General features: G+C 41.2%; 1 protein-coding gene across 3 annotated transcripts in view; it reads left to right on the forward strand.

Annotated features, from left to right (window-relative positions):
• MTHFD1 (methylenetetrahydrofolate dehydrogenase, cyclohydrolase and formyltetrahydrofolate synthetase 1) overlaps positions 1-25172 on the forward strand; it is a 60042-nt gene that overhangs the window by 6328 nt on the left and 28542 nt on the right. The window contains exons 2-9 of one of the 3 annotated variants that reach the window (XM_049898217.1): positions 4374-4555; positions 7175-7259; positions 14567-14626; positions 15055-15108; positions 16357-16493; positions 16630-16730; positions 19052-19188; positions 20448-20559. In XM_049898217.1, coding sequence (XP_049754174.1) covers positions 7212-7259; positions 14567-14626; positions 15055-15108; positions 16357-16493; positions 16630-16730; positions 19052-19188; positions 20448-20559 — 649 coding nt within the window. In that variant the 5' untranslated portion in view covers positions 4374-4555; positions 7175-7211. Of the gene's footprint in view, positions 1-1221; positions 1341-4373; positions 4556-7174; positions 7260-14566; positions 14627-15054; positions 15109-16356; positions 16494-16629; positions 16731-19051; positions 19189-20447; positions 20560-25172 lie in introns of those variants that run through there. The other 2 variants (XM_049898216.1, XM_049898215.1) reach the window with 2 other exon arrangements.

The following is a 25172-nucleotide window of genomic DNA, read 5'->3' on the forward strand; positions in this document are numbered from 1 at the left end:
TCCATTTGTCCTCTAGAGCAGTGGTTCTCAAACTGGGCCAGTTTGCCCTCCCCATGCCAGGACACATTTGGCAGTGTCAGTACTGGACATATTTTTGGTTGTCATATGGGGGGTGGGGAGGGGGAGTGTACTGTGTGCTACTAACCTCTAGAAGTGGAGGCCAGACATGCTGCTAAGCATCCTACAATGCCCAGGACAGGCCCCCAACATCAAAGAATTAATGGTTGTTGTTGTTAGGTGCTATAGAGTCGGTTCCGACTCATAGCAAGCCTGCAGGACAGAGTAGATCTGCCCCATAGGGTTTCCAAGGAGCTGCTGGTAGATTTGAACTGCTGACCTTTTGGTTAGCAGTTGAGCTCTTAATCACTATGCCACCAGGGCTCCAGGAATTAATTACCCAACTCAAAATGTCAATAGTGCCAAGGTTGGGAAATCCTCATCCAGAAGCTTAAAATTAAGTAGTTATTGTATCACCGTGTATGTAGACCAATCATGGCCTTTTCTTTCACTGGGAATTAGGCAATTCATTAATATTTGATACCATTTTGAGCTATTTTCATATAATAAATAATTAGGCGATTTACCTTTCCCTCCTTTGGTCTTTGTGAGAGTTTGAGAAAATTGGATGGAAGAACTTTACATTATAAATTTTCATTGGAGCATAAAATAAGTTTTCAAATATACATTTGAGATACATATCAACTGGAGTTTGAGTTAGAGTATAATAATTCTTGTTTTAAATATTTTATTCGTAAACGTAATAAAGGAAAGTGCTGTTATCAGTTAATTAGTCCATATACTGGTATAATGTAGCTTTTGATGTTATATTAGTGATGTGTGAAAATAATCAGTTTTCTTTCAACAAGAAGGTAATTCAGTCTTTTAATTTGACTTAAATAGCAGAGAATTTGAAATATATGTATTTTTTGGAACACTAGGTGGCCTCAGAACCAGTGAATTGTTTTTACAAGGAACTCCGTGTAAGTTTAAAAAAAATTTTTTTTTAATGGTTTACTAGTTCCCTCATTAATCAATGAGTTGAATAAAATCTTTGCTATGTATTCATTTTATATTTGCATAAGATGTCTTTTTAACCTTTTGACCTTCATTTATCAATTTGGTTAAAACTGTGTCTGTTCATGTTTTTACTTTTTTTAACCTAAAACTTTTTATGTCATCTAGTTGGCAGTGATTACTTTACAAGAACTTATGCATCAAGACCAGACAGACTTTTGTTTACTGCTGCTTTTTCTTATTTCATTCGTTGGCACACTGATGTCTTCTGCATCGAGATTGAGCTGTGTCTTCCCTCAGATTTCAGAGAATGCTGATGGAGACTGGTATGAAGATAGTTTGTGTAGTTCTACTATTCAAGGATCGTTTGGGCATTCAGCTGTCCATTTCTGCCTCACTGTGCCTTGGCAGAAGCCCTGATGGTGCAGTGGTTAAACACTTGACTCCTGGGCAAAAGGTTACTGGTTTGAACCCAGCAGCCACTCTGCTGGAGAAGGATGTGGCAATCTGCTTCTGTAACGATTACAGCCTTGGGAACCCTAGGAGGCAGTTTTTTCTTTTTTTTTTTTTACCTTGGAATCTTTGCCTGCAGGGCGTAGCTCACTGACCCTATAGCTCATTGACCCTATACGGAAATGGAATGCATCTGCAACCAAGGGAAATAAGGTTTCTGATTACTTAGGAGGTTTTGATGGTTAAGAATTTGTACTATTACAGGGTTTAAACTTCTGGGAAATAATTAGTTATAAAAATTAAAGTGCCCCTTCGGTAAATCTTCATCTAAAGTTCAATTAAAAATGTATGTATATATAAAGAGTAGATAAAATGCCTTCCACAGCTCTAGGACCCTAAAGAAAAGACAGACAAGGAAGTTACCTCTTCTCTCTGTGCTTTTCTGTTATAGTTTCTTGTAACTTCAGGTAGAGCTGACAGTTAGATGGCTTTCGTTATTCCACTTTTCACCTTAAGGCTCTTCAGTTAGTGGGCAACCCAGAAAACCAAGGCAGGGGAAATCTTGTGCAGACCTCATTGCATCTGTCCTGGTATTTTTCTCACCAGACCAGAAAGCTTTCCCTCTGTTGCCCTGGTTCTGGCTGATTGTGCTTTGCGTGCATTTTTACATGTCTCATTGCTATTCTGGTCATGTTGTACAGAGGGGCCTAGATGTTGGCTTTTAAACAAATCCTCCTAATTGGACAACTATGCCTGCTGATGCAGCTTCAAAAACAGTCCTACTTCTTAAGAAAAGTTTAAGGAAGGGGTTAGTTTAAATGATTTCAAGCTATAAACTTTTTTTAGGAAAAAAGAAATTGCAAACTTAGACTCGCTTAAATTATAGCATAGAAAGTACAGAACACGTTGTGCTTTGTTCTTAACCTACTGGATTGAAACATTTTCCACCTATATCCCCTTGTGGTACTGGGTTTGTTGCATTACTTTGCTACCTGCTGGGTATAAGTATTATTATTTGTCTCTAGGCCCCCTCTTCAGATCTCAAATGCTCACTTATTCTAGAGTCCTTTTAAGATTTGGTGAATAAATTCACTGTATCGGTATAAAATCTGCTCTGTGCCTTAAAATATTGCAGTTCTCCGTTCCTGAAGCCAACTCTCCAGACATGGATTGGACTGGACAATGGGTTGGAGAGGGATGCTGGTGAGGAGTGAGCTTCTTGGATCAGGTGGACACTTGAGACTATGTTGGCATCTCCTGCCTGGAGGGGAGATGAGAGGGTAGAGGGGGTTAGAAGCTGGCGAAATGCACACGAACGAGAGAGTGGAGGGAGAGAGCAGGCTGTCTCATTAGGGGGAGAGTAATTGGGAGTATGTAGCAAGGTGTATATAAGTTTTTGTGTGAGAGACTGACTTGATTTGTAAACTTTGACTTAAAGCACAATAAAAATTATTTAAAAAAAAATTGCAATTCTCAATCATTTCTGTTTCACAGTGCTGAAAAGTTTAAAGGCATTTGTAGCCCTGGCAGTTTCTCTGTGCTTCATCCGAATGCTAGGATCCAACCCGTCCTTACCAGCTGTACCATTAACACCATAATCCAAGCCACCATTATCTCTGGCTGGGACTTTAGCAAAGGCAGTAATTTCTCACTGGTCTCCCCGATTATCACTTTTTCCTTAACAGTCTATTCTTGGTTCATCACCCAGAAGAACCCTTTTACAATGTAAGTCTGATCATGTCAGCCCTGCCCAAAACCCTACTAGGGCTCCCCATCTCATTCAGAATGAAAGAGGACCTAAATGGTCTGGTTACTGCTACCTCTTGGATCATCATTTACCCGTCCTTATTGTGCTGCCTCCACCTTTACCACACTTGTCATACAGATATGCACAGACATTTGCAAACATCTCTTCCCACACTCATTTGGTTATTTCTATCTCCAATTCTCCACACTTTACAAACAACTGTAAATAGGCACAGGAGTCACTAGACCAGCCTAGTAAACACTAAGAATGTTGAATGGTATAAGAAGTCATGCTAAGACTTCAAAATTTTATTTCTAGCTTTTACCTACTCAGGGCCTTTGCACTTGGAATATTCTCTGCTGATTGGCTCTGGGAAGGTTGCATGCCTGCACTGAGCCTGTTTCTACTTCTCTGAAGAAGAGTAAGAAGTCTCTCTTGCCTCACCTACCTCATGAGGTAGCTGAGAGTCTCAGATGTGTTCATCTTTTTTCAGTGTTGGCTCTTGTTTTTGTCTTTCTCTGACTTTGAACCAGTCTTTATATTGTTAGGAATGTTTTTTCATGGGTTTTACTTGGGTAGGGTAGGGTAAGGAAAACCAGTAGACATTTTTTGTAGAGCACTGATGTTGTTAGCTGCCAACAAGTCAGCCTGTGACTCAGGGCGATCCCAAGCACAATGGAATGAAATACTGCATGGCCCTGCACCATCCTCACGATCGGTTATAGATCAGACCGTTGTGATCCATAGTGTTTTCACTGGCTGATTTTCAGAAGTAGATCGCCAGGCATTTCTTTCTAGTCCACGTTAGCCTGGAAGCTCCACTGAAATCAGCATCATAGCAAGCTTCTACTGACAGACAGGTGGTAGCTGCTCTTGAGGTACATTGGCCAGGAGTCAAACACAGGTCTCCCACTTAGTAGACAGACACGTACGTTCTGCTTCTTGTCCTGTTCGTGTTTTCTGTTCTAAAGCATTAAAAGGCCTTTGTGTTAATGGATGGTGGGGAAAGTTCTCCAGTAGGGCCTTACTGCTGCTTCCCAGGTACCACATCAGATTGTTGTGTAGCAAGGAGCGGTGAAGGCTGGGACTGCTATGGAGTTTTAATGGCAGCTTAGTGAAAACCCAGCAGTGTCAGCATTTCCTGTTCTGTTGTTTCCAGGGAGAACTGTGGCTTCTGTTCAGGTTAAATCCCAGTACAAGAAATCCTCATAAATGGACCAATGAGCAACATCATGATAATCGGAGAAAAGATTGAAGTTGTCAAGGATTTCATTTTCCTTGGATCCACAATCAACACCCATGGAAGCAGCAGTCAAGAAATCAAAAGACGAATTGCATTGGGTAAGTCTGCTGTAAAGGACCTCTTCAAAGTGTTGAAGGGCAAAGATGTGACCCTGAAGACTAAGGTGCACCTGACCCAAGCCATGGTATTTTCAATTACATCATATGCATGTGAAAGCTGGAGAATGAATAAGGAAGACCGAAGAAGAGTTGATGCCTTTGAATTGTGGTGTTGGTGAAGAATATTGAATATACCATGGACTGCCAAAAGAACGAACAAATCTGTCTTGGAAGAAGTACAGCCAGAACGCTCCTTAGAGGCAAGGATGGTGAGACCGCGTCTTAAATACTTGAGACATGTTGTCAGGAAGGATCAGTCCCTGGAGAAGGACATCACGCTTGGCAGAGTACAGGGTCAGCGGAAAAGAGGAAGACCCTCAACGAGGTGGACTGACACAGTGGCTGCAACAATAAGCCCAAGCATAACAATTGTAAGGATGGCACAGGACCAGGCAGTGTTTTGTCCTGTTGTGCATATAGTTGCTATGAATCGGGACCAACTCGACGACATTTAACAACAACAACAAGAAATCCAAGTCTGTTCTTTATTTGAACTGTATTATTGTATAGGATTATTGTATGGGATTGTATAGGATATTGGTTTCGAAAAACAAGGATGCTAGCTAGAAATAAAGTTTTAAAGTCTTAGCATGACTTCTTATACCATTCAGCATTCTTAGTGTTTATTAGGCTAGTCTAAATAATGTGGTTCTTGTGACTCTTCTGCCTATTGATGTCAGTTATTTGTAAAGTGTGGAAGACTGGAGCCGGGAGTAACCAAATTAGTGAGGGAAGGGGTGTTTGCAAATGTCTGTGTGTATTTGTTGACAAGTGTGGTAAAGGTGGAGATAGTACAATAAGGAAAGGTAAATGATGAAACTGGTTCTCCAAAAAAGACAGATCCTGTTCAAGTCCGTGGCTGTATCAGATATCACAACTGGGCACTGTTGGATGATTTTGCATACTTATTTGTAGAAGTATTTTCGGCTGCTTTAAGAGTTTGACTGCTAACCAAAAGCCCAGCAGCTCAAATCTACCAGCCGCTCCTTGGAATCCCTATGGGGCAGTTCTGCTCTGTCCTATAGGGTTGCTATGAGTCGGGTTTTTGGTTTGGTTTGGCTGGCACAAACGATGTGCCCTTGACTCCTAACCAAAAGGTTGGTGGTTTTAATCTACCCAGGGGTGCCATGGAAGAAAGGTCTGGGGATCTACCTTCATAAGATTATTATTGAAAACCCTATGGAAACCATGTGGGGTTGCCATGATTTGTAATTGGCTCGACAGCAAAGGGTAGATGTATTTTCATTTTTTTTTTTTTGGTTTTTTAGATGAAGGTTTATAGAGCAAACAAGTTTCTCATTAAACAATTAATACACATATTGTTTGTGACGTTGGTTGCCATCTGCACGATGTGTCAACACTCTCCCCTTCTTGACCTTGGGTTCCCCATTACCAGCTTTCCTGTCCTTTCCTGCCTTCTTGTCCTTGCCCCTGGGCTGATGTGCCTAGTTAGTCTTGTTTTGTTTTATGGGCCTATCTAATCTTTGGCTGAAGGGTGAACCTCAGGAGTGACTTCATTACTGAGCTATAAGGGTGTCCGGGGGCCATACTCTCAGGGTTTCTCCAGTCTCTGTCAGCCTAATAAGTCTGGTCTTTTTTTCTGTGAGTTAGAATTTTGTTCTGCATTTTTCTCCAGCTCTGTCTGGGACTCTGTATTGTGATCCCTGTCAGAGCAGTTAGTGGAGATAGCTGGGCATCATCTAGTTGTGCTGGACACAGTCTGGTGGAAGCCGTGGTAGTTGTGGTCCATTAGTCCTTTGGACTAATCTTTCCCTCGTGTCTTTGGTTTTCTTCTCTTTCTCCCTTGGTCCAGATGGGGTGAGACCCGTGAAGTATTTTAGATGGCCACTCACAAACTTTTAAGACCCCAGATACTACTCACCAAAGTAGAATGTAGAATATTTTCTTTGTAAACTATGTTATACCAATTGAGCTAGATGTTCCCTAAGTAATTTAATTTTTTTTATTTTTTTTATCCTATGTCACTGAGAAGTTCTATGTTGGTAAATTGATTTAAGTTTCACAAGGAAGTATACTTTTAACATTATGTTAAATTATTTCATAAGAAAATTCTTTTATAAATTAGAATATAATTGTAAACTCATGTTGCATTTATAGTGAGGACTCACTGGTTTATTGTTCTGCCTTATGTGGGTACCCTATGGTTATCTTACTAGAGCAGGTCAAACAAAAGGGTACGAGCTCAAGTTCTTTCCCACAAAACTTTTTCGTGAGCTCCTAGAGAGTGGGTATGCTGACAGTGATGGGGATTAGCAGACTTCCAGTTGGTCCAGTTTTTCATTTATTCCCTGTGTGGTTTCGAATGCCACCAACTAATAAGTTTTAAACTAACCATCTCCATACCTCAAGGCCCAGTGTCAGTAGGAGTTAGAAGAGATCCTTGTCTACTCGAGACCTAGAAAGTTGATGGGAAGTTCATGGTACATATTATACCAGATGATGTCTATTCAGTGAAATATTTTTTGTTTAAAAGATACGTACATCAAATAATTCACATGATTTATTAAGGGTTAACTTCAATCTTTCATTTTTCTCTAGGCAAATAAGGGAGAGACTGAAGAACCAAGTCGCTCAGATGAAGGAGCAAGTACCTGGGTTCACACCAGGCCTAGCAATTTTGCAGGTAGTATCAACGGCACTGGGGTATGATAGTATATTTCCATTAGTGTCTGTTATGGATTGAATTATGTCTCCCGAAAATATGTGTTGTAAATCCTAACCTCTATGCCTGTGGTTATAATTCCATTTGGGAATGGATTGTCTTTGTTATGTTAGTGAAGCAGGATTAGTGTAGAGTGTGTTTTAAATCAACCTCTTCTGAGGTATAAAAAAAATAGAAGAGATTAAATAGCAGAGGACTTTTGCCCCAGGATGGAATACTCCTAAAGTCTCACTCATATTGATTTAGATGATTCAGAAGATGAGATTTTGGGCTTGGAGTTGATTAAAGACTTTGGGGATGATGTGATGGGGTGACTGTGTTTTGCATATGGCAAGGGCATGCATTTTTGGGGGCCAAAGGGTGGAATGTTATGCATTGTATTGTGTCCCCCCCAAAATAAGTATTGTAAATCCTAACCTCTATGCCTGTGGTTGGAGCCCTGGTGGCACAGTGGTTAAGAGCTCTGACTGCTAACCAAATGTCCGCAGTTCAAATCCACCAGCCACTCCTTGGAACAGCTATGGGGCAGTTCTACTCTGTCATATAGGGTCACTATGAGTGGAAATCGACTTGACAGCAACAGGTTTTTTTAATGCCTGTGGTTATAATCCCCCTGGGAATGAGTTGTCTTTGTTATCTTGATGAGGCAGTATTAACGTAGGGTATGTCTTAAGTCATTCTCTTTTGAGATATAAATGAGATTAAACAAGCAAGAGCTAGAAGCAGAGACGAGGGAAGATAGATGCCAAGCCACATGGAGATCTCTAAGGAACCAGGAAACTAGATGAAGAGACAAGGACCTTCCTCCAGAACAGAGAAAGCCTTCTCCTAGAGTCGGCGCCCTGAATTCGCACTTCTAGCTCCTGAACTGTGAAAAAATTAATTTGTTTGTTAAAGCCACCCACTTGTGATATTTCTGTTATAGGAGCACAAGATAACTAAGACAGTGTCCTTTACTCAATCTCTCAGTTGATCTTCAGACAGCACTCCAGACCTCCTTCCTTTTTTTTATTTGGCTTCTTTAGGGTCTCATACATTTTCAGTTTCTCTTTGCAGACCCCTCCTTTTCAGTTCAACTTCTTACTGTTGGAGTATCTTGACCCTATAATATTCTCTGTGGACACTCTTTCACTAGGCCAGTGTTTCTGCAACTTTGATCTTAGGATCCCTCTACACACTTAAAAATTTAAGACATCGAGGAGCTTTTATTTATATGGCTTTGTCCGTCGATATTTACTGTATTAGAAATTAAAACTGGAAGGTTTTAGAAGTATTGATTCATTTAAAAAGGCCAACAGTAAACTCATTTTATGTTAACATAAATAAAATTTTTATGAAAAAATCACCTTTTCAGAACAAAATTTAGTGAGAAGAGGGGCATTGTTTTACAGTTTTGCAAAACTCTTTACTATTTGACTTAATAGAAGACAGCTGGATTCTCATCTCCAGCATTCAATCTGTTGCTATATACTGGTTTGGTTGAAATATGTGAAGAAAACCTGGCCTCATATAGCTATGTAGTTGGAAAAGGAAGGGGTCTTTTCATAGTCTTTCCACATAATGGTAGATATTTTTCTTTGGTACTACACCAAAATTCAGTAAGTAGAAGTTTTTAAAGATTAGTTGCAATGTGGGATCTGAAACTGTCTCTGGTGAACTTTCATACCATATTACATCAAAACCCATTGGTCTGTATTATAGTTAGAATGAGTATTTTGCATGCTTTGGATATTTCGTTTTGAAAGGAGTCCCTGGGTGGTACAAATAGCTAAGTGCTAGGCTACAAACCAAAAGGTTCACAGTTTGGATCCACCCTGAGCAGGCAACTGGTTTGAGTTTTTCGGTGTTATTGTTGTGAAACATCCTGCATTCCTTATTTGGAAAAATAGTGGTTCACTGAATTATACTTATCTTTCAAATACTGACACATTTTATTTTACAGTATATAAAAAAGTCACAATCTTTAATATTGCTGGCAAACTCATCAGAAGGGTCTTTAGGTATTGAGAAGTTGTCAAGCTCACAGGAGTGAATAAAAAATTAATTTTCGTTTGAAATCCTGAATTTATGATTGGCAATAAATACGATCAGTTGTTTTCCTTGATGTAGGAGACTCACTTTGTTCATTTTTGAGAAAACATCTGCCAGATGCTCAAGCCTAAAAATCATTGTTTGTCTTTCTAGTAAAGATGGCGTTCCATTTTAAAATGTGGCCAGTACAGCTTGCAGCGCAAAAGCACAAGAACTTTTCTTAGAGACAACCATTACATTACGTATTAAGCAGAAGCACTGTATGAGTGCTTTCCATATCTTCACATGGAATATTAAAAAGGCATGTACTCAAGGGTCAAGTTTTAATAAAACTAATAATTTTTACTGCTTTATCAAGGACATTCCCAAGTGAAACTGGCATTTGTTTTTACTGAGTCACAGTGAAGAATATACAATGAGTGCCAGTATCATTTGGTGCCACTGCCTTGATTTGTGCCAAAGCACCAGCAGTTTTACCCACCATTGCTTCTGTACCTTCAGTTCACATGTCAACACAGTGAAAAAGGCAAATAACATCGTAGTATTGTTATGAAAATAAGTTTGACCTCTCAGATACTGGAAGGATACATGGACCACACTTCTACAGCTACTGCCCTAGACAATTTCATCTGGTCCCAAACACCAGCAGTAGTCCAGTGACATCTAAATCTAGGTCTCCTCCAAATTCTGGACCCTTGGTTTCTGGGATACCACTCTTATTTCCCTCTTTTCTCTAGTCTCCTTTACTTGTTGTTCCTTATCTCCCTGATACCTCAGCCTCAAGGCTCAGTCTTCAGACCTCTTCTCCACCTTATTCTTTCCCTAAGTAACCTCACCCAGTCCCATGGCTCCATGGAGGGGGATACTTCTAAATCCAGTTCTCCATCTAGGGTTTCTTCCCTGAGTTCCAGACTCCTCTAGTTGGTAGGAAGCTTTCAAAAAATATTTGTATGGACACATGTATGAATGAATGCTTGAAGGGTTGATTTACATGACAGGAAACTGATAGCTGTCATCTGAAACACCCTTCAGAAATGTAAATTTCATCACCTCACATTCTCTCTTGCATGTGTGCCTCCACACATATCATTTAATCCCTTGCGAAGTTTCTGTCCCTTTTTATCAAGAATTTCTAAGTGAGTAGTACTTGAACATTTTTCCCCTGTAACTGCACATTATTTTCCCATTAGTGAGACTGGGGGTAGCCAAGAGGCCTTCGCTAAGACGAAAAGCACAGAAGGCCTGCTGTTCTGTACCTGGTGTGTTCTCTGCTGGGGTGGGTTTTCCTTTTTTGCAAATTACCAAGTAAGAATAAAAGGTATATGTTGTGGGTGTACACTTGGTACATTTGAGGACTAGTTATTTCTTGGCTTACTCTTGTGAAGTGTTTGTTGTAGAAAGAGTGAATGTCATAGGAAAGAAATCTGTTTCTATAAACCTTTTCTTAGCAATATTGGTAGAGCGCACCCCCCACCCCCCAGTTTTTAAAATTAACTCGCAAACTTGTATTTTGGACTTATTGATTGCACGTATTTTTATTACATGAAGACTGTTCTGCAGATTGTCTCTTAAGTCCTTGCCAATAAACATTGGTAGCTGTTTTTCATCTTGCACTTTAGAACCAAGGTCAACCTTTTTCTATGATACAAGGCTTACATATTGTGTTGTAATCACATCTATGCTGTCTCAGACCTCTTGTTTTTCCCACCCTGGCACTGGCACCACCTTCTCCCCAGATGCCCAGGCCAGAAACCTAAGATCATTGCTCTCTCTTTTTTAATTGTGGTGGGAGTTCCTGGGTGGTGCAAATGGTTAAGTACTCAATTACCACCCGAAGGTTTGTGGTTTGAACCCACCCAGAGGCACCTCAGGAGACAGGCCTGGCTATCTGCTTCTAAGAGGTTACACAGCAGTTCCACTCTGCACACATGAGGTCGCCGTGAGTTGGAATTGACTTGATGGCAGCTAACAGCAACAACAACAAATATGTATGTAACAACATCTGCCATTTTGATACTCTTACCGTGTACAGTTCAGTGACGTTAATTATGTTCATCACGTTGTTCAGCCATCACCATTAACTGTTGGCGAATTTCTCCAGCACCCTTAACAGAAGCTCAGTGTTCCCTAAGCATTGCAAAGTCATCTCTTTAGAATCTCCCTCCCCACATCCCACCGGGACTGTTGTCTGTTGTCCTATTGATTCTACCTCTCATAAGCTCTTGGACTCTGTTCGTTCCTTTTCATTCCTACTGCTTCCTCCTTAGGTCAGGCCCTCACCTTCCTCCTGGGCCACTACAGCCACCTCCTTACTGGTCTTTGGCTTCCAACCTGGAGCCTCCAGTCTGTCCTCTTGACCATAATTGCAGCCCTTGTGAAATCACAGATTTGGTCACAGTCATCCACCACACCCACTCCTCGTCCTTTACAGAAGGAATGACAGTGTTATTTATAGAGTGTCTACTGCAGGTCACAGGATTTATATATATCTCTAACTGTTCTGATTTTTATATTACCCCTACAAGATAGATGCTGTTCTTTATAGTCAAGGTAACTGTGGTCAAAGATCTTAGATAACATGCCCAAAGGCACAGTCAGAAAGGGACTAAGTCTGGTATAAGAACCCGTGTCTGTCTGTCTGCAAAACTCAATTGCTTTTCCTTCCCCTCTTCCCCCCCAATTCCTTGGCATTAGATCCAAGAACATTCATGATCTGGTCCAAGCATATATTAAAAAGTTAGAATTTTTTTTTAATGGAACGGAAACTTCCCAAATAAGTGAATATTTAAAAGAAATTAAGACTTTTCATTATAAGAGATGTGAGCGAGGCTGCATTTCTATCACCCTAGCACATAAAATACTTTAATTCTTAATAGTAAAGAGCTAACACTTCCTACTAGGAACAGTTCAAAGTGCTATATGTTCAATCCTCATGAAATACATGGACAAAAAACACATGACCTAAAATCAGTAAACTCAACTGGCCTGAATATCTACAAAAGGTTCTTGAAGCAGAAAGAAAAATTAATAAAATTAATGAGGGGACAAATATTCAAGATACTTTATAATGTGAAACAGGAGTCAGTAAACTATGGTCCAGGTTATTGGCCTTCAACGTTTCTAAAGTGTTTTAAAAAAAAAAAAAAAAAGACAAGGACTATGCAGCTGAGTATGTGGCTCACAAAGCCTAAAATAGATACCGTCTGGCCCCTTACAGCAACAGTTTACAGATACCTGGCATAAAAGAAAAAAGTTGTCCCTAACTGAGATAGGACCCTTTATATGGGGGATGTAATTCTCAACCTCCTTCAAGAAAGAAATTAGCCTTCTTAATAAGATATGCTTAAGTAATTTTCTGATAAACCCCAAAAGGATTAAGATTTGTTCTGGGAAACCAGTCTTCCACCCACTCGGTTGACTGTCAGTCAAGAATCTTTAACTAAATGTTCTTTTTGTATCTCATCTAACGGTGATTGCATAACCATTTTCCCCTATCAGATGCCCATACTGAGAGAGAATCTTTGAATTGGCTTCTTGGAGGTCTTTCCCCGTGCATTAGGATTATAATACAAATTTGACATAGGCTTATCAATCACTATTAAGTTTTCTGTCTAAAACCGGTAGCAGTTTTGAAGTTTTGGGAAATTCCTTCAAAAACATTCAGGCATGAAATAGTTACCTACAAAAGAATAACGAGTGCAACAAAAGACTTCAGACTTCTCTTCTATAATACTAAATGCCACAGACAACATGTCTGAAGGAAAAGGCTGTGCCTCCAAATTCAGCCAAGGGGATCCTTCACATGCAAGGGCAGCAGAAAGATGTTTTCAGATACACCTACACTCAGAAATATGCCTACAGACCTTCCTGGAAAAGTTACTTATAGTTGCATTTCAGCTACCCGAGAGGTGAATGAAGATGAAGTCTAGAACAGACAAGTTGTGGTTAAAGAGGACTGGCAGTGAGCTATAAAACCAGTTAATCTCAGAGTTAAGTCTAAGTAACTCCTTGTAATTATAAATATTAATGAAAATGTAGGAAAGAAATACTCTTGTACTTAGAACCACCTCCTTTTCTACTTTGATCTAAAAATCTTAGAGTGTATCAAAACTGGTAAGCAACAATTGAGGGGTGGGTGGTGGGGACAAAGAACATACATAGAAAATGACCGAAGAGGAACCAGGAAAGGAGAGGCACTAAAATCCACAGGAGGTTTACTACGGTGCAAATGACCAATAGAAAAACCCAGTTCCCCTCAAAGGACACTTCTGGCTCTCTTGAAATTCAAATTAGCATTGCATAACTAATTGCTATGAGTTTTTGAGTTTATTTTGTAACTGAGAACGACTTGTATGATGCATAACTGAGACTAAGATTAAGGCCATGTTGGGAGTTCACCTAGTGTCAACTACTGGAGCATGGAAAGATATCTGTAAAATAGCGTTTTACAGATAAACAGTTACCATGAAAAGTGTGTTCACGATTAAAGAAATGGAAGGAGTCCCTGGGTGGTGCAAACAGTTAAGTTACTTGGCTGCTAACAGAAAAGTTGGCGGTTTGAGGCACATTACAGGAATGAAAAACTCTATGTTTATGAAAGAAACGAAGGGAACATAGTGGTTTGGTTTGTCTTCAGCGCCATACTTTCCTTTCTGTCTTGAGAGTACGTATTGCTGTACCTGTGTTCTGTGTAAACTAGAATTAGGTCCACCCAAAATGGTTTCTCTTTTCTGTATGGCTGAGCCCAAGCCTTTCCACAGCCCTGGCAATGTGACTGTGGAATATGCCCTCTCGTGTTCCTCCCTCTCTGAGCCGAAGTGTTTTTCCTTCCTGATGGTAATTTATCAGCCCCCCCGCTAACACACACACACACACTTTGATGCTATGGTATGTCTGCTTGATAAAAAAAATTGATAGCAAGCAGAAATTCCAGGTTTCTGGCAGGCCTGTAGCAGCCTTGCCTAGTTTCCAATGCAGATGCCAGCGTCCTCTACATTTTCTTTACTCTTGGCTGTTACGGTGGGCATCAGGAGGGCATTGTTCAGGGAGGGGCTGCAATACTGCCTATGCTCACACCTCCATCCTGCCCCTGCTTTCTCCTTGTGCTTCTGTCAAAGTTCTGTGCAGTAAGCATTGCATGATTCAACATTCCTTTTATCAAAACTGAAATTTTAGAAGCTTTTCTGTACATGTTGCCATTCTCTAATCATCTGATTTGCATGTATTTATTATTCTAGGTTGGCAACAGAGATGATTCAAATCTTTATATAAATGTGAAGCTGAAGGCTGCTGAAGAGGTAAAACCTAGACCAGGGGTGCCAACACCCCACTCCAACCCCCACCCCTATCCCAGGCCTGTCATTTTCCTCTTGCCCTTTGTGCCTCTCCCCGTTAAAACTTTCATCACTCAAAGTAGACTTTGCTTTGTAAGTTAGAAATGGGTGACTTGGAGCTATGGCCTCTGGTTCACTCTTGAATATTTTCTCATCAATGATTTGCTTGCTTCTCAAAGAGAAGGGATAGTGGGCATGAAATTGTTGAATTGTAGTGGTGACGGATGAAAAGTAAATGACAAATGGGTTAAAATGAGAGAGAAATTCTGCAGAACATAAAAGGGTGAAGTAATGACAAACACTCCCGGCTGGTTTTAGCCTGTCTGGAAAGAAATGGGCCCATATCTCTGGTTTACTTGCCATTTACTTGCTTTAAATGTTCATTTTTGCAGATTGGGATAAAAGCCACTCACACTAAGTTACCAAGAACAGCCACAGAATCCGAGGTGAGCCGTTGGGTGTCGATTGCTAAGAGGGCAGCAGAAGTGCTTTGCTCTCTGGTTTTTGGCACTGTAGAGACTGACTCATTTAGCACATATAGATCTCCAGGTAATTCTTTTTTCACAGACTGTGCCTCCAGAAAATCCTTGAAAATACCCACAGAGTAAATGGTTCAGTCCAAAAGTACGAATGTTTGTTACTCAAAGTGTGATTTCGGCAATGTTTACTTCCGTTATCACCTGTGATGCTCATTAAAAAGTGACCCCTCACTGAAGCCACTTCCAGAGGCCACCTTTTGGCTGAGTAATAGATTGGCGTATAAAATAAACAGCATCACCCATGAGTAATACATTCCCTTAAGGAGTCGACTGTATGAGACTAAACGGTCCACATTTACCCAAGAGGAAAGATGAGAAGGCAGGGAGCAGCAGAGAAGCCAGATCCATGGAAATAGAAGAAACCGAATGGAAACACTGAGATTGCTGATATGTGGTGAAAATTGGAACCAATGTCATGGAACAGTTTGTGTAAAAATTTTTAAATGGGTATCTAATTTGCTTTGTAAACTTTGACCTAAAACACAATAAAATATTTTTAAAAACATGATCCCTGGGTCTTGGCCTGTAGTTATCTGCATTTTAAAATCCAAAGTATATTCCATTTATATGAGCGTCAAGAATAGGCAAAACAAATCAGTGGTGATGTAGTTGCCTGTAGATAGCAGGACAAGAGAGAGAGGGAACTCTCTGAGGCCATTGAATGTTCTGTATCTGCACTGTGCAATACAGTAGATACTAGCTCCATATGGCTACTTAAATTAAAATGAAATCAAATTGAAAATTCAGATTCTCAGTTGCACTAGCCACATTGCAGGTCCTCAGTAACCACCTGTGCCTAGGGACCACTGTATTACAAGGTGCAGGTTATATGGCATTTTCACCATCACACAAAGTGTTCTTGGATAGCGCTGCTCTATATCTTGATTTGGATAATGGTAACATGGGCATTACTGTTTCATAATAAGTCATTGAAGTTCTTAGCTCTTTTATTTGATGGGTCTCTTACCAGACACCTGGGGGATATATCTATGTTAAAGTAGAGTTGTGTTCAGGATGCAAGAGGAGGTAGAGTTTGAGAAGATTGTAATTTAACTCTTGGGGGAAAATGGGCAATCTGCTTTTTGACTTGGAAAGTTTTTCTCTGCCCTTTTGATTTGTATGTGGTCTACAAGATGTATATGGTATTACTTTTAGGTGTTAAAGTGCATTATATCTTTGAATGAAGACTCCACTGTGCATGGATTGCTAGTGCAGCTCCCTTTAGACTCAGAGAATCCCATTAACACTGAAACAGTGATCAATACCATTGTACCCGAAAAGGACGTGGATGGGTGAGTGTGGCTTGTTTTTCTGTATCGCATTGAATGATTCCATTTATAATATAGCTCTGTTTCGGGACCAAACCATATTTGCTTCTAAAAGGAAAGACAGCTAACTACTTTATTTTCCCCTATTTTATCGTTTCAGATTGACTAGCATCAGTGCTGGAAAACTTGCTAGAGGTGACCTAAATGACTGTTTCATTCCCTGTACACCTAAAGGATGCTTGGAACTCATCAAAGAGACAGGTGAAAAACAAACCAACAAAACGCAGAGCGTTATTTCTTTGAGCCTGGTCTTGATACACAAAAGTATGGAGGAGATCCATTGTGGGTCATAACTAAGTGGACTTGATTGACACAAGGGCCTGTCTCCTGGGGCTTTACCGAAATAGTCATTTAATTTTCTCAACAACCTCATGAAATAGGTACTGTTACTGTTCAACAGCTGAGAAAACAGGCTCAGAGAGATTAAGTAACTTGTCTAAGAAACTCAGCTAGTTAACCATATAAAGCCAAGATTTGACCCAATGTTATTTGAGTTCAAAGCAATTTTTTTGTGTGAAAAAAAACTTATATAATAATAAGAACTCAGATGATATGAAAGGTTATAAAGTGAAAAGTCCCCACCGCTGAAACAGGCACTGAGTCTCCATAGTAGTTCTAGGGCTACCCAGATAGCTGGAAATGGACCCCTTTTGTAGTTGGCCAGATTCCTCCATTACCTAGTCAACACCTTGGTATTTTAATTTTATCATGAATACTTTCAAAGAGGTTATTATTACTCTTTTTTTATTGTGGTCAAATACATATAAAATTTGTGATTTTAACCATATTAAAGTGTACAGTTCAGTGGCATTTAGTACGTTCACAATGTGGTGCCACCACCACCTCTGTCTAGTTTCAGAATATTTTCATCACCTGAAAAGAAACCGCATGCCCCAAAAAGAGTCATTTCCCATTACCCGCTTCACCTGACTCCTGGCAACCACTACTAATATGCTTTCTAGCAGAGGTTATTTTTACAAGGAGGTGTGTCCTGTTAAAAGGAAGTGGGTCAGAAGTTTCAAATGGAAAGTATTGGTCTGCTTATTTTTCCCCAAAGCAAAAATGACAATTTCTGTGGCGGGCAAGAAAAGGTCAGGCTGTAAGCTGTAAGCCTCGGGATGGCTATTACGGCTCTGCCCTACGGCCGAATTGATATTCTGCAGCATATTTAGCAAACAGCGTGATTACAACTTGATGACAACAAGTCCCATGGAGCTGTAGCAGCTGTAGTTTTCCCACTTCCCCTTATTGATATAGTGAAGCTGCCATTTGTCCTAATCCAACTTCAGGTCATTCGCTGAATCCTAAAAACTATAGTCAGTTAGCTTTTAAAGACTTCAGATCTTGAGTTCTTTCCTTCTAGATGTTCATGATATTAGCATTATATAAGAACTTATCTTTTCTGATCAAGTTAATTTTATATAAGTAGCATGATTTCAATACAAACTGCCTTAAGCAAGGGTCCATTGCCTTCAGCCATGACTGGAGGCAGGAAGACGGAGTCCTCCAGATCTAATCTCTGCTTTCTTCTCTGCGGGCAGTTTCACTGTCAGGTTTCACTTAGTGCCCCCAGACAATTCCACCCTTATGCCAAACAATTGCGGAATTGGATCTCACTGGCTGGAGAAGAAATGTGGTCACTTGTCTGCTCTGGTTTGTGCACTCAAACCATCTCTACTGAGTATAAATCAGTCCTGACAAGGACATTGATATATTGCCAGTGGTGTCCCTAGGTGGCGCAGATAGTTTAGCACTCAACTACTAGCTGAAAGGTCGATGGTTAGAACCCACCTAGAGGCACTTCAGAAGAAAGGCCTGGCAATCTGCTTCCAAAAGGTCAAAATCTTGAAAACCCTACCGAGCAGTTCTACTCAGACTCACATGGGTCACCATGAGTTGGGATCAACTTAATAGCAACTAACGATATTGCCAATGGTTGCTGAATAGGCAAAAAAGAAAGGCTTTCTACTACAGTTAAATTTCTATTTCTCACTTTCCTGCGAGTAACGCTATACTCAGGCCCTAAGCCAAAAAGAAAATTTGGATGAGGAACTGTACATGTATACTTACCAAACTTGGAAAGAATTACCAATACTGATCCCATTTTCTTCTCCTCTCTTCCACCCACCCCATTTACATGCATCCTATTTGTTATAACTGTTTGCCCTTGTAATTTAATCTGATGCCTTCTTCCATATGGCTGTTTAGCTATAAGTCAGGTTTTTTTTTTTTCTTTGAGTGTAGGCTTCTTCTTAACTCCTCTGTGACTTAAAGAATGGGTCTTGGCTTAAGCTGCTCTCCCAAATCCATAGCAAGAAGGCCATGTGTACAAGTCCCAATTTGTAGCCAAAACCCTAGAGTTGAGATTATCACCGAAAAAGGAATGTTTTTACAGAGGTTTCTGTTTGACGCATAAGAACCTGTTTTTGTGAATTATCGTTTTGAATTTTCCCGTTTAGGTGGGATGTGAAGGAGGGCAGCTTCCCTCTCCCAACCCCGATGCCTGCTGGCTTTTCTTTCAGGGGTGCAGATTGCCGGAAGGCATGCTGTGGTTGTTGGGCGCAGTAAAATAGTTGGTGCCCCGATGCATGACTTGCTTCTGTGGAACAATGCCACAGTGACCACTTGCCACTCAAAGACTGCCAATCTGGATGAGGAGGTAAGGGGTCCAGAGTAAAGTAGAAGGTGGAGTTTGTGTGTGTGTGTGTGTGTGTTTGTGTGTTCTCTTCCCATAATGGAAACGGCTAACATTTAAGTGCCAGGCACTGCCATGTACTTTATTCTCATTTTCCCGTTTAACCCTTGTAACAATTCTTGACTCCTGTTCTGTTTTACAAAATGAGGAAACAAACTCAGATTAAAAATTTACCCAAGTTTACATAGCTAGCAAGCAGAGGAGCCAAAGTTCTGAAGTCCCAAATGTGCAACCATTACTGCTCTCTAGTTCCAGAATATTTTCTTTGCCCCAAAAGAAACCCTGTACCCATTAAACAGCCACTTCCCATTACCCCATACTCTTCTGTCCATACTCCTTCTACACCAGTCAATAAGGTGAATAAGGCTTGCCAGTACAGGTGCTGGGATTGAACCCTGGCAGCCAGGTTGCATATTCTCACCAGTGGTGACCCACTGCCCAGAGGTGGAAATGCTCCTGAGGGTTGTGGACAGTGGTCCTGTAGCACCTGTGGCAGCATGTTCTTGACTCTTGCATTGGATTTGAGCCCAGGAAATCTCGCCTTTACATGTCCCTGTTGACAGTACAAGGAGCCCCGGAGGCACAGTGGTCAAGTGCTTGGCTGCTAACTGAAAGGTCAGCAGTTCAAACCCACCAGCCGCTCTGTGGGAGAAAGATGTGGCAGTCTGCTTCCATAAACATTACAGCCTTGGAAACCCTATGGGACAGTTCTGCTCTGTCCTGTAGGGTCTCTACGAGTCAGAATCGATTCAATGGCGATGGGTTTGGTTTTGGTTCGTTGATAGCACAGTCACTAAAATGTGGGGAGAGACTGAAAGAGGGGCCAGCACCTTCTCTTTTAATCCTCTCAGAGCAATGCTCTGTGGTAGTACCGAATTTGGTAGGAGAGGGAATCGTCTTCAATGTGACATACTTCAGGGACGGTGCCCTATGCCTGTGGCTCCAAGCCAGTGCTCCCGCCTGCCCTGCAGGTTCTCATTGGTTCCCCCATTCAGTAACATCTGCAGTAGAGGGAGCTTCCTGGCAGGCGGTGGGGATAAGCACAGCACATGAAGGGCTACGTACATGGTGTGCAGCCGGCGTTTTGGGCTTTACCCTATAAAACAGCTAATGCCAACTAAGAATTTCATACAGCGCTCAGGGGTGTCCTTTTCACTTCTAGATTTTTGTGTGTTCGTTCGTTTCATTCTTTAATTTCTGCAGTCAGAATCTCCTTTCCCCAGGTAAGTAAAGGTGATATCCTGGTGGTTGCAACTGGTCGGCCAGAAATGGTGAAAGGGGAGTGGATTAAACCCGGGGCAATCGTCATCGACTGTGGAATCAATTATGTTCCAGGTGAGTGTTGTTGGGGGAGGAAGGTGGTTTCTGGTGGAGCAGTGGGTAGAGAAAGGATTATGTCTGGGTCTTCGGATAAAGCCTGAGAGAGAACCTCTTGTTCCGTTTCATGCTTGAAGCTCTAAGGTTTAGAGATTGACTTGCAGAAGGGCACATGCAGTTAGTAAATGGTGTAGTTGCTAAAGACAGGTCCACCTGATGTCAGAATTTTAACCAGTGTTGTATAGCTCCTAAGATGACATCACTGAGCAGGGTGGACATCTCTTTATCTTCATGTAGACATCACCCTTTATTTTAACGAAGGTCATGGGTGGATTTAAAATACAGTATAATTCTTGCAACATGCAGTGCGAGTCCAGAAGAGGGACTCCTTCTGCCAGGGGTCCTCTAGGAGGGCTTTTTTTTTTTTTTTTTTTTAACTTTTTGTTTGTGCTTTAAGTGAAAGTTTACAGTTCAAGTTAGTTTCTCATACAAAAATTTATACACACATTGTTATGTGACCCTAGTTTCTGTCTTTATAATGTGACAGCACACACCTCCTTTCTGCCCTGTGTTTCCTGTGTCCGTTCAACCAGCTCCTGTCCCTTTCTGCCCTCTCATCTCGCCTCTGGACGGGAGCTGCCCATTTAGTCTCCTGTATCTACTTGAGCCAAGAAGCACACTCTTCACAAAGTATCATTTAGTGTCTTACAGTCCAGTTTAATCTTCGTCTAAAGAGTTGGCTTCGGGAATGGTTTTAGTTTTGAGCTAACAGAGAGTCTGGGGGCCATGTCATCTGGAGTCCCTCCAGTCTCAGACAGACCATTAAGTCTGGTCTTTTTACTAGAATTTGAGTTCTGCACCCCACTTTTCTGCTGCTCCATCAGGAACTCTCTGTTGAGTTCCCTGTCAGGGTAGTCATTGGTGGTAGCCAGGTACCATCTAGTTCTTCTGGTGTCAGGCTGATGAAGTCTCTGGCTTACGTGGCACTTTCTGTCTCTTGGGCTCATATTTTCCTTCTGTCTTTGGTATTCTTCATTCTCCTTTGCTCCAGGTAGGTTGGGACCAATTGATACATCTTAGGTAGCCACTTGGTAGCTTTTAAGACCCCAGATGCCACTCACCAAAGTGGGATGTAGAACATTTTCTTAATAAACTTTGTTATGCCAGTTGACCTAGATGTCCCCTGAAACCATAATCCCCAGACCCTGGCCCCTGCTACTCTGTCCCTTGAAGTGTTTGGTTGTATTCGGGAAACTTCTTAGCTTTTGGTTTAGTCCAGTCATGCTGACTTCTCCTGTATTGTGTGTTGCCCTTCCCTTCACCTAAGGTAATTCTTGTCTACTATCTAGTTAGTGAATACCACCCTCCTTCCCTCCTGATCCTCAAAACCATTAAAGAATGTTTTCTTCTGTGTTTAAACCTTGTCTTGAGTTCTTACAATAGTGGTCTCATACAATATTTGTCCTTTCGCGGCTGGCTAATTTCACTCAGCATTAAAGCCCTTTGACCCGGGCTTTCTTCCAGGCAGAGAGGATGCATTTTCTGGCTTCTCCGTTGTCAGTGTCACCCCAGAATGGTACCCCCTCAGCTGGACTCTTGTAGATTTCTTACTGGTCTCCCCCCTACGGCTGCTTCCCACTCAGACCCATCTGCATGCTCGTGCCTTGCTGTATTGACCTCGTGACATGGACCTGGGCGCCTCTTCCCCCCGCCACGTTAACTTGCCAGACTCCTTAGCCTCGCTCTGTCATTTCAGCCCACTCCCGCAGCCCTTTTTCTCACTCACATTTTGTGAATACCTGTCTTAAACTTCAGTAAAACAGGACCACTTGCAGTTCCCTGCACACGCTGTCTCTCCTTCACAAGTTCCGTGCCTGCTTCATTAGTGGCACAGGCTGTCATCGCATCAAAAAATTTTTCAAACAGGAAGTTTGAAAGAACAATACAGTGAATACCTGCATAGATACCTCGTAGATTCAAGAAAGCAACAGACTTTAATTGAGTACCTATTTCTGTGAATTAAGCCCCATGCCAAGCCCTCGACTACACAATTGAATAAGGCTCAGCTGTGACCTTCACCTTCAGCCACTTCCTTCCCACCTCCTGTCTGTCTGTTGAAATGCCCTTTACCCCTTCCAAGTCTTGGCTGATTTCACCTCAACAAGGGATGATCTCTCCTTTTGAAAATCCTTTTCTCCCTCCCTCCCTTCCCACAGAACTTTGTGTTTCTTTTATTGTTTGTTTGGTGTGGATCTGTGTTCTCTTCTGCTAGAGTCACTCCCAGTGGGCAATAGAATCTGTGGTGCCAAAACCAAACCAAACCAGTTGCCATCCAGTCAGTCCTGACTCTTGACAACCCCTTGTGTTTCAGAGTAGAACTGTGCTCCATAGGGCTTTCATGGCTGTGACCTTTTAGAAGCAGATTGTCAGGCCTTTGTTCCAAGGCACCTCTGGGTGAGTTTGAACTGCTAACATTTCAGCTAGTAGTCAAGCGCTTAACTGTTTGTGCCACCCAGGGGCTCCTTTGTGATGCAGTGTCCAGCTTTATGCCCTCTAATTACTAGCACTCAGTATTTGTTGAATTGTTGAAGGGAATTATAACAAGAATAATCTTTTTTCTCCCTTTCCAAGTCAGGTTTGAAATACAGACATTAAGTTGCCAGGAACATTAGTCACTGTCAAGTCTTCACCGTTTTTAACCTCCCTCCCACTCTCCCTAGCATGCTTTGAAGACAGTAGCTCATAATTGATCACTCATTTTCTTGTAGTGTAATTATCTAATGGGTGATAAAGAAATTGCTCTCCTACAACTCCTCACTTTGAGTCCTTGCAGTATGACATTCAAGCTCATTCTGTCTAAAACCTTGCATCTTCTGTATTATATTTCTGCTTTTGACATTCTTTGGATTAGATGTGAGAGATGGAAGAAGGAAAACCCGGGTAGGGATTTTGAGTCTTGCAGACATGAAACTTACCATCCTATTCATATTTATTCCTCACATAGATGATAAAATATGAGTAACAGAAAAGCAGTATTCTGTCTCCTGATAAACTGTATTTTTACTGATCCTGAACATATAGGCAAATAAATATTGATAAATTGGCTTTTATTGTTCCCCCAGACCAAACCAACCCCATTGCTACTGAGTCAATTCCTACTCATAGTGACCCTATAGGACAGAGTAGAACTGTCCCATAGGATTTCCAAGGAGTAGCTGGTGGATTTGAACTGCCGACCTTTTGGTTAGCCCCTGTAGCTCTTAACCACAGTACCACCAGGGCTCCTGTTGTTCCCCAAGGGTAGCAAAATGATTAGTGAGTTACAGAGCAGTGGTGGGTTAGGGAACCTAAAAACTGTTCTTGGCAGATATTTACTTAGAAGCACCGCATCCCACAACTGTGACCGCTTCTTGGCTCATATTTTCATTTAAATGGTTTACATGACACACTCAGGGATAACATCATAAGTCGCTTGCCAAATGAAGAATGGGTTAAGGTATGCATTTTTTTTTTTTTTTTTTCAAAAAATTTTGGAGTATTTTTTTATTCAAGTGTAGAGCAGAAGAAAGCTTTGGTCAGAGAAACATGCATAAGTGTTCTTCCTGCTTGGCTCACTGATGATGGTTTGAGAAAGCACAGATGGATATTAAGTGTTTATGGAGAGGCTGTAGAAAGAGGGAGCAGATCCTTCATCCTACCCCAATCCGGTTCAGTGCCTTTTCTACTGGGGTCCCCAAGTAAAATGTGAAGGAGTCAAGGCACTGACAGCCTTAAGTTTTAATTGTTCATACAATTAATTTCCCAATGAAAGGAGAACCCTAGGGCCAAGGTAGATAATCAAAATGTTTGTCCGTTACTGAAACCAGATACTTAGGTTGAGGAACGCTTACTTTTTCCACCGGCCGCATTACAATGTCTGTGAAACACTGCGTATATCAGAGGACACTCAAGCCAGCCCTGATAGTGTTTATGATAGATTGTTCAGGAGCAAAACTGAGCTTATCTGGTACAGCATTTAGTTCTGCAGTTATTGATATGTGTCTCCTATGTAAGATGAAATTAAAACGACTGACATTAAAAAATAGAAAGGGGAGCAGGGGTTCTTTTAAGCTAATTTTAGGGTTAGACTGTTGAAACCTGTACAAAGGGTAAACTATAGCTCCTTAGCATTTTGAAACTTGACTTTCAGGATTATGAGAGGAAATGTTCTGTCCTGGCCTGCTGTTTTGTAATCTTCTAGAGCCCTGAAACTATCCAAAGGAGTTGTGTTTACCAGCTCCTTATGGTTATACAAGTACATATGAAAAAATACGTATCTCAGACGAGAAGAGAAATCCTTATGTTTGAAAAATGCTTTTCCAGTTTCAAGAATGTGCACATTTTCTTATTTGCTTCTCGGCCACCTTATGAAAAAAAACAAAAACCCGGTTGCCGTCAAGTCAGCTCATGGCGACTGCAACTGTGTCAGAGTATAGCTGTGCTCAGTAGGGTTTTCAGTAGCTGATTTTTCTGAAGTAGATTGCCAGGCTTTCTTCCATGGTGCCTCTGGGTAGACTCCAACTTCCAACCTTTTGGTTACCAGCCAAGCGCACTGGTAGCGTTAATCCTTTGCACCTTTGGGCTGCAGGTAG

This window comes from Elephas maximus, chromosome 10, assembly GCF_024166365.1.
Source record: "Elephas maximus indicus isolate mEleMax1 chromosome 10, mEleMax1 primary haplotype, whole genome shotgun sequence".
Classification (NCBI taxonomy): Eukaryota; Metazoa; Chordata; class Mammalia; order Proboscidea; family Elephantidae; genus Elephas; species Elephas maximus.